Source organism: Scylla paramamosain, chromosome 14 (genome assembly GCF_035594125.1).
Source record: "Scylla paramamosain isolate STU-SP2022 chromosome 14, ASM3559412v1, whole genome shotgun sequence".
Taxonomy (NCBI): domain Eukaryota; kingdom Metazoa; phylum Arthropoda; class Malacostraca; order Decapoda; family Portunidae; genus Scylla; species Scylla paramamosain.
In genome coordinates, this window is record NC_087164.1 from 10,194,654 (window position 1) to 10,210,476 (window position 15,823).

At 42.0% G+C, this 15,823-nt stretch overlaps 2 protein-coding genes across 2 annotated transcripts; one reads left to right on the top strand and one right to left on the bottom strand.

Moving 5' to 3' along the window:
• Positions 1-2,818: 2,818 nt before the first annotated feature.
• Positions 2,819-5,415, top strand: LOC135106836 (uncharacterized). Its single transcript, XM_064016195.1, has 5 exons — positions 2,819-2,955; positions 3,757-3,845; positions 4,050-4,099; positions 4,254-4,342; positions 4,881-5,415. Exons 1-5 carry the CDS (start codon positions 2,944-2,946, stop codon positions 5,079-5,081), a joined length of 441 nt encoding a protein of 146 aa, XP_063872265.1. The 5' UTR covers positions 2,819-2,943; the 3' UTR covers positions 5,082-5,415.
• A 2,874-nt stretch (positions 5,416-8,289) lies between these two features.
• LOC135106839 (uncharacterized) lies at positions 8,290-15,120 on the bottom strand. The gene is made up of 9 exons (XM_064016203.1): positions 14,980-15,120; positions 12,268-12,394; positions 11,919-12,091; positions 11,544-11,705; positions 11,240-11,331; positions 11,007-11,148; positions 10,514-10,645; positions 9,418-9,590; positions 8,290-8,758 (listed from the first exon to the last, which is right to left on the bottom strand). Exons 2-9 carry the CDS (start codon positions 12,347-12,349, stop codon positions 8,656-8,658), a joined length of 1,059 nt encoding a protein of 352 aa, XP_063872273.1. The 5' UTR covers positions 12,350-12,394; positions 14,980-15,120; the 3' UTR covers positions 8,290-8,655.
• Positions 15,121-15,823: the final 703 nt, after the last annotated feature.

Here is a 15,823-nt window from a genome sequence, read left to right on the forward strand (position 1 = left end):
ATTCTATCACTCGTGTTTGTGGGAGGAGAGAGTGAGTGGCTTTTATTAATCACCCTAATCAGAAGTCACCTTAAGCACATAGGATGGACGTCTCAAGATTGCTGGATCACCCACGGCCTTGGAGGGTTGCCGCCTGGACAACACTCAAACACCGACTCTTTTTTAAGGAATACCAGACCTCTTTTGTGGTTCTCTCTTAGTGCCTTGTGTGCCCGGCTGTGGGTAAACCAGACGCTCCACAAACATCGTGATCATTGCGTGCTGGGCATCTGGGAAGGGCATGCGTGGTGTTACCTGGCCAGACCATCCCAGAGACGTTCTTAAAGGTAAAGAAAACTGGTCCAGAATGTTTGCCTCCGAATAATGCACGTGTTTGAGTTTGCCAGGGAAAATAAGAAGGTGAGGTCATGCTAGGCTAAGGGAGGAATATGTGCAGGGAGAAGTGAGTCACAGGAAACACGTGGAAAGCATAAATTTGTTGCAGAAGTAAAAAAAATGTCTATCATCAAAACAATATTCGGTACATACCATATTACACATTATTTGTCCTCCTTTTCCTCCTCCTCCTCCTCCTCCTCCTACTTTTCCTACTCTCTTTCTTCCTTATCCTACCCCTACTTCTCCTCCTCCTACATAGGTCGGTAAGTCGGTAGAGTCAAAGTCATGCACTGTGATGGCCTTGTGCATGACCACCATGATAGTTAAGAGATTTTTTTTACATAAGAGAACCTCCAGGAGTGATCTACATAAGTTGGTCCATGACAGGTTTTGTGAGTGTCTTTTTTTTTTCTTTTTTTTTGCCCACACAGAGTCCACACCTGAGACACGTGTCTACAAATATAACATTATTCGTTGCTTCTCTGTCTGTCGACTATTCATCTTCATAATTTCTATCGCCATGGCCAAATGATATCTGTCGCCCGATATTCTTTTCAGTGATAAACTTTGTACGTCTCATTCTCGTAGTTATTGCTGGAATTTTCAAAACGCGCATTGGTTCGCCTCACAAACTACATTCTTTCTCGTTCCTTACTTCCAAGGAGCCACACATGGCATTACAACAGGACTAGCAATACTGAAATAGACTTAATGATAATGTTTTTAGTGGAGAGTCCATAAGTAAAGAAAAGATAAATTTATGGGCAGGATAAGAAGTAGGTACACGTATGTAGGTGTTACATAGCTCCGTCAGAGAAAACATTGCTTGGAGACCCAGTATAAAGCTAACCGTGTGTTAGAATTAATTCGTAGGACCGTTAAAAGCAGTTCAGATATAATACTAAAATTATATTTGGCGGTCGTCAGATCTCATCTAAATGATTATGCACATCTCTGGTTAAAGTCAGAACAGAGGAGAATGACTAAAAGATACAAATGATGTGAAATATTCATTATCAGAGGAGATTCAACCTTTTAAATCCACATTCGTTTGAGAGGCGCATATTAAAAGTGAATCTGATAGAGGTGTTAAAGTAGAATGTGGTACAGACGATTTAGACAACCTCCTTAGTAATCATGACAGGAGGTTCGAGTTTGGTGCATGATACAGTAGATAATTTTTTTTTTTTTTTTTTAAGTAGGAAGAAACTGAATCTCTAAGAAAGTGATAGATGACTGGAGCACGTAGACTTAATATTCAGACTGTTAGTGTCCAGTCACTAGGGAATTTTAGAAAAATTTGATATTTTCTATGGATAGGAATAATAAATGGATAGAGGCAGCTATGTTCCACACATAGACTGCCACGTGTAAGCCTGACGGCACCTTGCACCTTTCCTTATGTTGCCCTAATAAGGTGTTTTGGCATAACTGCTTTTTTTTTTTTCTGACCAGGCTCCAATTATGTAAAACTATTAATTTATACAGACGAGCAAGTATTCTAGATGAACGAATATCTAAGAACAGCGCAGCGAAGAAAACATCTCAGCATGAGGAAATGCTTATTCGAGAATGCTGACAAAGTACTACGTGGATACAAGCTCGGTTTTTTAATCAATACATTTTTTTTCTTTTTTATTACATTTTCTTTCATTCTGTTTCTTTTAATGTTATCTTCGCCTTAAACTCCTCCTCGTCATTTATTTCGAGGCCACAAGTCTATGGGTACAGTACTGCAAAGGCGAAGTGGGGGTGTGGCGGAGATCTGCACGTGATTGGGAGGCACGCTGCAGCATCCTGGGCTGGAAAACAACACCGCACCTGAAGCTGAAGTTCGAACCTCGCACAACCTTACCCTACCTGGTGACGTAACAGTGTGTTGCAAGCCGCGGCTCCCTGCGCGGAGAACCAACAAAGAACCATTAGTGTCTCCAAGACCTGCCTCTCCTGCCGCTTTTCACAAGGCACACCCTCACCGGATGCGATTGGTGTTACTATTCACTATGTTGCTTCAGTTAACCAAATTAGCACCGACCTGTCAGACATGCTAGTAAAATACAAAGTGGCATTCCCCACCTGATATCATCCTGAGGAAATGCTTTGGAAACGTTTACAATGTGTGTGTGTGTGTGTGTGTGTGTGTGTGTGTGTGTGTGTGTGTGTGTGTGTCCACTGGAGTATGGCAAGAGGATGTGTGAAGTTAGGTAAGGAGGATTCACCAGTGGCGGGTTTTTGTGAACGAAGACGCGGCGACCTTTGAATTGTTGCTCCTCTTCTCTTACTGTCAATTGGTTTTCTCAAGGTCTCGACACATTTGCTTTTTTCTTTTTTTTCTTTTTTTTTTCCTTAGCTCGAGAACAAAACTTTAAAAAACTGATGATATATATATTTTCTTTCTTTCTTTATTTATTTTTTTTTTTTTTTTTCCGTGGACGGGAAGTATGGCGGGCCCAGTGTGTTGCCAGCGTCGGTAACGCGGCACACCGGGTCCTGCGGCAGCTCGGTATATAAGGAGCCTCCTCGCGTCCAGGCTGCCTAGTTCCCAGACACAACCACCGCGTCAAGATGAAGACCCTCGTAAGTACTCAACTCAGCACGTGATGTTCACATGGGATATCATCTCGGGAATATTACGGGATGCTGTGCTCCACTTCACATTTCTCCTTTACAGTATTACTTGTGTAGCTTGTTGCGGCACTAACGCTGCAGACACATAAGGAGTGATGATTATTTTTAATGATGTGTGACTTTCACGCAAAACATTTAAACATTTAAAGCGAACTTTATTTAAACACTTCGCTTATGCACACCGCCCACTCTGATTTTTCTACGCTCACACGTAGGCCGTGTTATTTTGTCTTATTCTCAGCTAAAGATATATATATATATATATATATATATATATATATATATATATATATATATATATATATATATATATATATATATATATATATATTATGATAATTGGGCGGCAGCTTTCAGTGCAGCACAGTGGGATTTGAGACCATATTCTGAAACGCATCTGCGCCACACCGCCACAAATTTCATAAGGCTCTAGTTGAAAAAACACGGGTTGTTGTGTGTGTTTATACGGTTTTAGTGACATATTTGTACATTATTAACAGGAGAAACACTCTTGAAAATCCGGCTAATTATTCTTGTGTCGATGTGCGAGCAAAGTAACACGGGTCTTGGTGTGCGCCGCGCAATGCCCAGGCCGCGAGGGTGGAAATAAGCAAAACTTCTTTCCTTCACCAAGATCTTTTATAGATGTTTCAACTAGAGCAAATAAAGAAAATTATCATTAATCTCAAGTGTTATCGATCATTTGTCACATGCTTCCTGCAGAGTGCCTGAGTGACCGTTGTCTTGCAGATTGTGTTGGCCGTGGTGGTGGTGGCGGCGGCAGCCAATCCCCTGGGTGGCTTGCAGGACCAGACTGGCCAGTTTGTTCTGGCTAAGGAGTAAGTTGGTTCTTCTGACTCCAGTACAACAAAAGTATTACAACCTTCAAATGTACCTCAAGACATTAAAGTGGATACTAAGTGAAATAAGATTACAGGCAATACTAAATGAAATAGCAATACAGACAATAGTAAATGAAATAGGAATACAGACAATACAACAAGATCTTCCCTTATTAACTGCATCGGTCTTCCTCTCCACAGTTACTCTCTAGAGGATGGAACAGAATACTCCATAAAGTACGTCAAGCCCTGTAAGTATTGCTCAATGGAAGGCGGAGAGCGGGTAGGCTTAACACACCAAAGTTGGTAAATATTAGTATTAACAATGTGTGTGTGTGTGTGTGTGTGTGTGTGTGTGATATGCTTTAGTCGTCACATGATATGCTAATGACGTTCCTTTTCCAGACACACCAGGGAAGCCGCTGCCTGCCTTCTACCACAGCATGGACAGCTCTGAGGAGGTCCGCTACTACCTGGCCAGCGAGCAGGGTCGGGTAAGGCCGCAACCACTGTGGAAAGTACTCACATAAGAGAATCTACAGTGTTCTTTACTGAATAAACTTATCATTAGGGTAACCACGGTCTTATACAGGGACAATGATCTACTTCTTTCCATCATACTTGTTTCATGTAAAAGTAATCTATTAATTTTTTTCATTGCTGAACAAATATTTTCTTGCATCCTTCTACGACTTTTTAGACACTTTTTTTTGTGTGTGTTACAGTCTCTTTAATCGTTGTGTAGTCTAGAATGGACAAAATTAACCCTCTATTCTCTATTTTTTCTGTAACCATGGAAACATTTTTAGAGTTCGCGGTATTGTTAAATGAATACCTTATTACGACTGATTCATGATAGAATTCTGGCTTCCACAACGGATGGAATATTTTTCATAATAATTAAAAACATTATTAGGAAACGTTTAGTACCGTAATGGGATGGCGTGTCTCCTTCAGCTAACAAACTGCTGTAATAGCCGTGCTTAGTTTTGTTCCTTCACGCGGCTCATTCATGTACTCTGTCTCAAACAGCAACGCATGAGTTGGGCAGACCGCGTCAACAAGCTGCGTCACGTGCTGTCCACAGGCATCGACGTCTCCAATGAACTGTTCTTCAACATGTACTCCAAAGGCACCGTCAACCTGCCGTCTGACCACCAGTACTACGTGGATTCCTCGGGCGAGATCTACTACGAATCAGACCACAAGAATCAGGTGGCGCAAACAGTGTAAGCTACCGGCCGTCCCAACTCAGGCAGGGTCTCAGCCAGTGCTGGGATCCTGAGCAGTGAAGCTGTCGTAGTTCCTCGGCAGTGAAACAATGTGCCACCACTGCTACAGTAGCTACACTCATTATATATCCAATTTTGTTATCCACTAGCAGTACCACCATCTAGATCTTCTGGATAATGTTGGTAGCTTTAAATGTTTTGGATACAGAACATTGTGACTAAAGGTCAGTTTAGTAATGTAGCTGCAAAGGCTCTAGTTCCTTGGCAGGCATCGTCATCATGCAAAGCCACTGTAGTGATAAAATGAAATAAAACTAAGTTATTTTATGACAGATTATCGAAATTTTCTTGTTTCCCATTAATGTTCTGGCTCTCCTCTCAAACAAAATATTAATACTCATGACACATATTCATGTTTATACAAGTATATATACATGATCTAACTGAGGCCAGTTCATCAGGGCAATGAGCCACATTATATCTAAGTCTAACCTAAGTTAACTATAGAACACACACACACACACACGCGCGCGCGCCAAATAATTCATATTGAAGGAATAGGCATATGTACCTATTAGTAAGTCAACTTGAAATTATTATATTCCACAGTAAAATAAAAGATAATTACACTGGCGACCAATAACAACTTGAGCTGTAGTGTTGTCAAGCCATTGGTCAAAACATTGACAGTGTTATGAAGCGCCTCGGTCTGCTGACAAGGAAGGCAGAGCGTGAGAATAATAAGAAACAGCCTCTAGGTGTTGTAAGGTATTAATGGAGCCACTTTTCTGTGGCAGCCACGATCCAGCGCAAAGGTCACAGGATGGAAGCACACGTGTTTCCTTCAGACGTGTACATGGGTCTCTTCTGAGTAGTAACTACGCAAAAGTGACTCGCCATTCTCTCAGCCAAGCTTGCTTTCTCACCAGTGTGGAGAAATGGTCCTCGGCTGGTGGGCGACGATACAAGGCGTTATTCTGAATGGATTCCCGCGCAAGAGCCAGATGTGACTGCTTGTGATGACAGATGGGCTTCATAAGTGTCACGAACATAAGGGCTTCACAAGACGGAGGAAAGACGTTCGGCTCTTTTTAACATGTATTGTTAAAAGAACACTGATAACTGTGATAGGAAGGCCGTGAAAAAAAAAAAAAAAGTACGAAACAGTGATTGACGACTGGCTTAAACTTTCATCAGAAGAGGAAAACACTGAGAAAGGTTTGTGCGTGTTACATTATCATATACTAAGTTATTCCGAAATGCAGTAGGTATATTTAATCGACATTTTGACATGTTTCTCTCTGTGGCTGCAACTAAAAAAGGAGGTAGGTAATTTCAGCCATTGATGGAAGTACATAAAGATGTTTTTCTAAGTGCCTGTATGTGTAAATAATAATGGTCATTATTAGAAGCGTTGGATTTGCTTCGTTTTGCCCCCTTAAATCACCTCACAGACTTGGGGACGCGGCAGAAAAACAACTTAGGGATAGTCTGGAGGGGAAAGAGATGATAACGTTTGATTAGAATTAGTTATAAAGCGTTCTTCACAGTCAAGTGGTGAATACTGAAACATCTAGTTCCACTTACGCGGCATTTAAAACGACTTTTTGCGGGTGTCCAGGCAAGCAAAACTACAAAGTATTTCCGAGCCTTTTTCATGAATACATGAGAGAAGTGTACTTTCGGCCAAGTACTCCAGTATTGGCTGAAAACACCAAAATAACCTTAAATGGGTCGTATGTAGAAATATGTCAGTACTGACGTGTTGTCTTCATGCTGAGTCCATGTCGCAACAGTTCACGTTGCCCTGTTAGTACCAACTGTCGCTGCCATCCAAGTGTCATGTCGGAGAAATAGCACTTCGATGGACCCACAAGCATACTTCAGTTTATGCCCAGGGAGTAGTTTGCCATAGTAAATCACGCTGGGTGACGATGGTTCGCCAGTAAGATAGCGGTCTAATGACTGTTAACCTGCCTGGCATTGCTGGTCTGTGTTCATGCATAATTATCGATGATTCTTTTGATCTTTTCTTAGGGACTGGCACCTCAGTGAATTATTTTTTTGTTTCTTGTTGCTTAGGCTAGTGGCCCTCTTAAATGAAAAAGTTAATGAATGGAAAAATTGTAAGCAGCCCCGGTTATGTGAGAAATTGCTCAGCTACAGAGCGCCTGGTCATTTATTGCCCAAACACTATTTACGAGTAAGTTAAGTGGAGAACAACTACGGTACCTATTATCTTTTCCCCACCCAAACCTTTGTTTCCACTAGGCCTCGAACATTGCTGTTGTGAAGCTTGGGTGGCGAACGCTCTAAATTGGAGGCGTATATTTCAAATTTCCATTTTTACTAATCTATCGTCCTTAAATTCACAGAGTATTAAGTATATCAAGCCATCTTCCAGACCTCACCATCATATGCACCACCTATTCTCAGGATTTTTTTAACACTCTCTCTCTCTCTCTCTCTCTCTCTCTCTCTCTCTCTCTCTCTCTCTCTCTCTCTCTCTCTCTGTTAATGTGATAGCGTAACATGAGTGTCCTTCGTACCATTATAGGTAAATGAAGAGCCCAATCCTGGAGCCACCGATCTTGTTCCTAAGTGTGGTGTCTCGCAACGCGCTAGGAATACTAAGCACGTATCTTCTCTGTATTCCCTGTTGGCTTTGAAAGGTGTCTCTATTCTGATGACACTTTCGACTGCATAATTAACGTGTTGTCCTGGTACTTTGGTGATATCCTTAGTTGCAGCTCATGTTTTATGTTCTATTCTGACGCAGACAATGCCTAATCGAGAACGTGACAAACATCTGGGCCCGTATTCCGGAACACTTTGCACTGTACCTCCACTACATTTAAAAAGACTCTAATTGAAGTGACTAGTTTATAAGGGTGTATATATATATATATATATATATATATATATATATATATATATATATATATATATATATATATATATATATATATATATATATATATATATATATATATATATATATATAGTTATAGTTATAGATTAAAAGGTTTTTACATTATGAACAGGAGAAAGGTTCTTGAGAACCCGGCTAATCATCTCTATGGCCTTGGAAAAGAGGCGTGGTGAGAGAGCAAGTTGTTTCAGAATACGGGGCATAGTTTTCAACATGTGTTCGTGGTCTTCACTGGAGCAATTTGCATATGGAGGTCGAGAGAGAAGTAAGGTAACAATTTTTTGTGTGTTTCTCACTTAAAAATCGTTTATTTTTTCAGGGTTTTATGGGCTATAATGAATAAACATCAATTTGTAAATTCCCATTGGATAAAGACGAGCTGGAATTCAAAGGATACATCTGACAATGGCATCCCAACACCAGTCATTCTCTCATTGCTAGAACAGTGGAGGACCTGCTATGATAAGATTCTTTCAAGAATAAAATGTTTAACATATTGAGTTGAAAGCTTTTTTTTTCTCTCTCTCTCTCTTTCTGTCTGAATGAGATTTTGCATACTAATAATCAGCTGAGCAATAAAGAAATTTTAGAACCTATTTTTGTAGGATGGAGGAAAGGATTCATGACTGTGAGGTGGCAAACATCACTTAGCGCCAGCAGACTGAGCGCGCAGCTGCCGCATTATCTCCCAGTGTTTAGCAGGATCCACGCCCTCCCAGTGCTTCTCTGGGAGAGGGTCGAAAAACCTGAAAAAAAAAAAAGTGTTCCACGTCAGTGAAGTTTTCAATGAAGGGAAATAACGTACTGCAGTCTGCTGCGTAAGAACTCTTGACGGGACGTGCGTGATCTTGCGCAAAAAGAGTGATAGCCTCACTTAGTAAACTGTGTACACCTTAGTCGTGTATGACATAGGACATACTCGTACAGCCTCATCTACCAATTACAACTTAGAGTAGGAGCCTGGAACCAGCAATATATTAAGATGTTTTCCTCTGTGACGGCGCAAGACAATGATTAAAGTCCATAGCAAGTTGTCCCCGTTACCGCATGCCAGTCAGGTCTGTTTCTGTACTAATGGAATGCTGCTTACTTTACTTTTACGTTGTTTGTTAATGTGAAGAGAACATGGATTTCATCCATGAAGAAATTCTAAAAAGTCTCCTTTGCTGATTAGATTTTTAGATACAGAAAACTTTAATTTGGTCATTCCAACAAGAAGCTGCAAAACTCCCGCGAAGTTGATGCAGTCTCCAGTAACTCAAAATCTTACCACCCTACCTTCTGCAAAGCTAACTTAAGCAGAGCATTTATCTAACATGACTCCAAGTGTTTTCTCGCGGGCAAATAACTCTGGTCAGGTTTCGTACATTTTAAATTCCTTTAGACACTGAGTGTTCAAACTCACTTTTCTTTTACCGTCTTGCGAAGTTCTTCCTCCCGTGGCGTCGGCGGAGTGAGGAAGCTGTCCAGATTTTGACGCAGAATGTCACAGTTGTTGTTGCCCTGCAGGTGCGTGGTGACGCCCTCCAGCCGCAGGGCATGTTGCACCGCCAGGCGCGCCAAGTCCACGCCAGCCTCCTGCGTGGGGAGAGCGAGCGATAGTGAATCGTAAACCTAAACCGACACTCCCCTGAAGTACGCCTTTTTTTTTTTTCTCTCTCCTGTGTAGAATTTGCTTCGCCGATAAAGTAAATTAAATTATAAAATATCTTTAGTTATTTGGTTGTGTCTTAGCAAAGACATCTTAAAAGGTGGCTTCTTCTCTTTCTGCCAATGTTGATTTTTATCATACAGGTGCATGGATTCTCTCTCACTCATACACACACACACACACACACACACACACACACACACACATTGATAAAGTAAACTTAATGCCACAGTCCCCAGTACTGGAGTGTGTAGCGCGTCCCAATACCCTTCTACTGTAGTATCAGGGTAATACTTTCTATTCCTCTCTCAAGACGTAAGCACTCCGCGCACAAGGGCATCGTCCGCCTTTGAGTATCTGTGGGTTTCTTGTTTACAAAACTTATAGATGAGAATGAAACTGATTGCCCTGCTCCACATGGCGAGCCCCGGGATTGAGTGGCGCTACCAGCCCATCACCCAGCCTCCAGCAGGCTTCATCCTTTAACCACTTCTGACCTTGCTGACTTCTTTCACGAAATATGTGTTCTAGTCGTTAGTTTCCAGTGCAGATGTAACAACTATATCTGTAGTGCATACAGTTCTTCATACACTTCAGCTGTAAATCCTAGGGGAGTTTATCTTACAATTAATTTGCTCTTGTTGTTGTTGTTGTTGTTGTTGTCCCCCATCTTGGACTTTTCACGTTGGAAGCATCAAGAGATTTTGATATGTCAAGTGAACTTGCACACTTTAAGACTTTCCTTTCTTACATTGAAGGGAGCTTGACATTTACTTCCCCAAGTTTGCCTTCCTACCTGGAAATAGAAACAGGAAAAATAACAGTAAGGTTCGATCGAGGAAACACTCACCTTGCAGTGGAGGGCTGCCGAGCGGCTGGCATCCTTGATCTCTTTAGGTGCCGCGTGCCAATCTGGCGGAGGGTCGTTGGTGAGCAGCCTCATGGCCACCGGGCTGGCGCAGATCACTCCGATGCCTCGGGACTGTGGGGTAACGGAGGGATGAATGATGGGAATATTGAGGTCTCATTCTGAGGTGCAAGAATAATATGTGTATATTGTTTGAGTCATAAAGATTATAGGTAACATAGTAACGGTGAATAAACCTTGCAGTCATTTACTCAGAAAAGAATGCTGCTGTGAAGTTAATGGCCACCAGAGTGCCTCTTATTCACTGTGGTTATGGAATACGTAATACCATTCAGAAATAAAGGCTCTTCATATTAAAGAACGTGAGAAAGTACACTCAACTGGTGATTCTTCGCGCCTTAATTTATACTTAATTTTCTCTTAAAGTAGGCTGATTCTCGGAGAGGCCTAAAAGAGAGCGTGGGCGAGGCTTTACCTTAAAGAAAGGCATGAAGCCCTCAAGGGTGTCGTCGATGAGTGTGTTGCGCGCGTAAGACAGAATGGCGCTGATCTTGACCGGCGACCGTTCAACCAGTTCCTTGAGGAGGCTCACGGAGTAGCTGGTGATGCCGATGAACCTGCAATATTTGGGGGTTTTGAACAGACATGCGTAGACTTGTGGACAAACTTGTGTCAGTCTTGTGAGGAGTCCACAAGCTCTGGACTGACCTTGCCTTCCCGCTGTCCACGACCTTCTGCAGGGCCGGCAGGGTCTCCTCCACGATGATGTCCAGATTCTCGGCAAATTCAAAGTCGTGCACCTACAGAAAGGAACGCACGGTTAAGGAAATTAAGCTTAATTGACAATATGAAGTATTATAGCAGTCAACATAATTTCGAAAAAAAAATGTACTTAGAAACGTTGTTTCTCTTCCCTCCCTCGCGCTATACAATACTGTGTAATGGTCGGCTCTTATATTCTGAACATGTTCATCAAATTTGCTGCCGCAACCCAGCGCACGCACGCACTCACCTGGATGAGGTCCACGTAGTCGAGGCCCAGCAGCTGCAGGCTGCGGTCAACACTCTGCGCCACTCTCTTGGCAGAAAAGTCAAACATGCGTTCGGGAACAGGCTCGTAGCGCCCCACCTTGGTGCCAATGTAGAAAGAACTTCGAGGGACGTCCTTCAGTGCCTGAGGAAGACACAGCCGAGTTCTGGTGACCTTATCCTCACTAATGGCTGCATAAACGCCGTGACTCTAAACTAATCAGTAGTGAAGAAACAACAGAAAGGAGAGTTTAATTCGGCCACAAGATCAGCAACACTGCCAGTGTTGACTTAGCCCAAAGCATGCGCACTGTATTATGTGTAAGTATATTATACTTTAACCAAGCATGTCACATACCTTCCCCAGCACTTCCTCGCTGCGGCCATTGCCATACCACGGGGCGGTGTCGATGTAATTAATCCCGGACTTGAGAGCAAGGTGCACGGTGTCAGCACAAGCTTGCTCGCTGGCCTCTCCGTACAGACCCCCGAAAGGCCCACTTCCAAGGGAGAGGTGTGACAGCTGCATCCCTGCCGAAACACCAGTTATGTCAGCACACTTTTTGCATGTTGCCAAAACTTCGCAATAAGGAATAGAATCATTTACGGTCTAAAAGTAATTGAGAGCAGTTACTCATAAGAACTGCAAAGGTTTCTCATAAATGCATTATAAGGTTATGAGTAGACGCGTAATGTCTGAAGCTCACCTGTGTCGCCGAGTGGGTGGTAAGTCATCTTGGCGACAGCCTCGGCATCGTGGAAGCCTTGCACGAAGGTCGGTGGCTGCATGGCTTCTGGGTGGGAAGCGGAGACCAAGCACAGACCAAGCGCTCTCTGTGGAATGTGTGAAGAAAATATATTTGCTAAGACGAAAAATTACATCCACACGGCTTTGATTTTTTTTTTTTTTTTTATGTACGTATTATTCAGATTATGTCTATCTGGAAACACGTGTAATCTTTTCCTGATACCTTACAAGGCTCGTGAGACACTGAATGGGAGACTCGGTTCTGTTCTTGACTTGCCAACAGCCAGCGAAAATTATGAGGGGCGTGACAACAGGTGGTCGGCCACGTGTGCATGTGTGTGTGTGTGTGTGTGTGTGTGTGTGTGTGTGTGTGTGTGTGTGAGTGAGTGATGCGCTGTCATTTTTGTAGTCATACAAGCTTTCACATTCTTTTCAACGTTGTTAGAAAGTGAAAAATGTTCTGCATGAATTAATATCAGTTTTCAGAAAACCATGAAGTATGAGAGAGAGAGAGAGAGAGAGAGAGAGAGAGAGAGAGAGAGAGAGAGAGAGAGAGAGAGAGAGAGAGAGGGGTGGGGGGAGCAAACACGTATAATGAATATGAGTATGTGGATCCACCTTTGTTATTTCCTTTCTTTGCATCTGACACACACACACACACCTGTATAACACGTCACCAAGGCCTGCCTCTTTGATACGAAACGTTGCCATAAACTACGAGAGAATACGACTCTTTTAGACAAACGCCTTTGACTGTGGGGAGGCTGGTGTTGTGAAGTGACTAGGTACTATGTGGTCACGTTCCTGAAGACGCCGCAGCATAAGGAATGCTACGTCGTCGAAACTATTTTTCATATATAAAAGAGAAAAGCGCCGGCGAGATACGCACTACATTCAGGAAGACATCACCATCGCACAGCACGTCGTCGTATCAGTAATGCTTTTCAACTTGATTTCCGCAAATGATGATGGTCATGGGCAAGAATAAAATACGACAGATCCTTGCTCAAGAAAGCAGTGTGCCGGAAACGCTGATTTTTTTTTATTTATTCATTTTATTTATTTATTTTTTATTATTATTATTTTTTTAAGAAAACCTCCTCTTTGTAATAACAACATCCAAGTATTGCACACAAGTAGCAACAATAAAACCACAAGTCTTGTATTGCCATCGGTCAGCTGTGCCTTCTCTCTCCTGATATGTAAGAAAACATTTACTTCAAAAGTTTTGGCAACTTTTCCTTCTCCCTCAACACATTCAACACGACTTTCGTTGTTTGGTGTATTGATTCCTGATATTGCTTTTAATCACCACCGAGCAAGTCTGTCTCCAGAGTCAGGCTCACCATTCCATCACATCACACACACACACACACACACACACACACACACACACACACATATATATATATATATATATATATATATATATATATATATATATATATATATATATATATATATATATATATATATATATATATATATATATATATATATATATATAAAACAATCAATCCAAGGTCATCTTATCACCAAATGTAACAGCATCCTTGCCACTCTCTCCCCTGAGTGACCTCTACATTCTCGTGCCGTGAAGGATCACATGATGCCAAATGTTGCGTTCACCTCTCTTAAAAGATGCGTCCACAAGGTCGAACAGTGTCCGTCGGACAAACACTGGTACCATATCATAAGGCGAAGCAGGATGACGTCATAAGCGTTTAAACGAGGGAAGTTGATATGGCAACAAACAATGGTACCAGATAAAGTTGTAAACCACAGTTTCTACTCTGTTCACCAGACAAAGACCGGCAGACAATGTTCGAAGCTGATGTCCGTTAGCAACACTAACATTGACGTTAACATACGTCAATGTTAGTGTGGATTTTGGCGACAAGCGGTTGTTGCCAGCGTCTAGTGCAGTACATCATCATGGTGCACAAGAAGATAAAAAAACAAAACCAAGAAAATTGTACTATACAGTATAATAATTGCTGCACTGTGTGAGGACAAGGTGACAAGAAGGGAATGGTGCAAGTACTGGTTAAAAACACGAAAAGAATGGGGAAGTCGCGCAACCATTTTACATGAACTGCGTATTGGTTATGAATCAGATTTCACAAACTATATGAGATTTCACAAACTATATGAGGATGGACCCAAACAGCTTCTACGACTTACTGGAGAAGGTAAAATCTTTCATAAGGAAGCAGAACACCTGTATGAGGGAAAGCATATCACCAGAAGCACGTCTAGAGGCAACATTGATTTACCATTCCACCGGGTGCTCCTACACTTCCTTCAATACACAAGAATATCTAAAACAGAGTCTATCTGCAGTTATTCCTGAGACATACCAAGCCATATGCTATGATGTACTTAAGGATCCATACCTAAAGGTTCCGATACTACGAACATGGACAGTGTCCGGTACAGCTCTTGGTGCTCGCTTCTGACGTCATCAGCGAGCCTTTCCATTGTATCTGGTAACAGTTTCGTCAGACGGACACTGTTCGACCGTGTGGATGCACTTAATTACACAACATTTTGCCTTAGTACATACAAAGCATCTTATTCATGAAATAATGTAATTTCATTAACATTAATTTTGTCTGATACTGTCTTAAATTTTATACCCATAAAAATATTAATGTAAATGTAAACTTGCCTGAAGTGTATCCTCCCTGACTGACTCCAACACAGTACTCCGTCAGTCCGTGCCAGTCTGTGGGTCGCGAGGAAGTCTCGTTTGGCAGTGGCGGGAACAGTTGCCTGTCAACGCCAGGCAGCCAAAAGACTGACACCAACAACAGGTGGCCCGCCACAGGTGAGGCTGTAGTTCTTTGTTTATTCTCGGCTCCCTTTTATCTTGTTATCAATACTGAATCAGTGAAGAGTGAGCAGGAGGGAGGCGGCACCAAGGTGTGTCGTAGAAGTTCGTGTTATGTCACAATACGTGTTACGCCTCCCACAGAGGCCACACTACCTTATGCCCACATGAAATAATGTAAATTACTTCATAGACTTTAGTCAAATATATGGGCTTGAAATTAGTATGAAGAATGGCAGAAAGCGAGTGAGATAATAGACGTTGTGCAAGGCTTCTGAATGCATGCTGTTGTCAGGGTTTTTTTTTTTTTTATGTTAGAAAATATACACCCTCGACAGCTAGGATACAACATCACTGAGATAAGTCCCTGTTTAAAGCTGCTGCTCATTTTCCTTACCAACATTAAGCGAATGTTAAAGGGCAACTATAACAATCACAACACGGTTATAAGCATTATGTACAGTACTATGTAGATTCAGTGATTTATTGCACTTTGTTCGTGTATGGAGTACGACATCAAGGTTTATTTCTGTCAAAGGACCAAAGAACATGGAAAGATTATATAAAACAATAAAGTCAGTTCGAAAAATTACTCGTTCAATGGCTACGCTTGTGTGTGTGCTATGCAGAGCACACAGACCTGAAGACCTGAAGCCTTTAGACCAGCAGTTCCAAAACTACT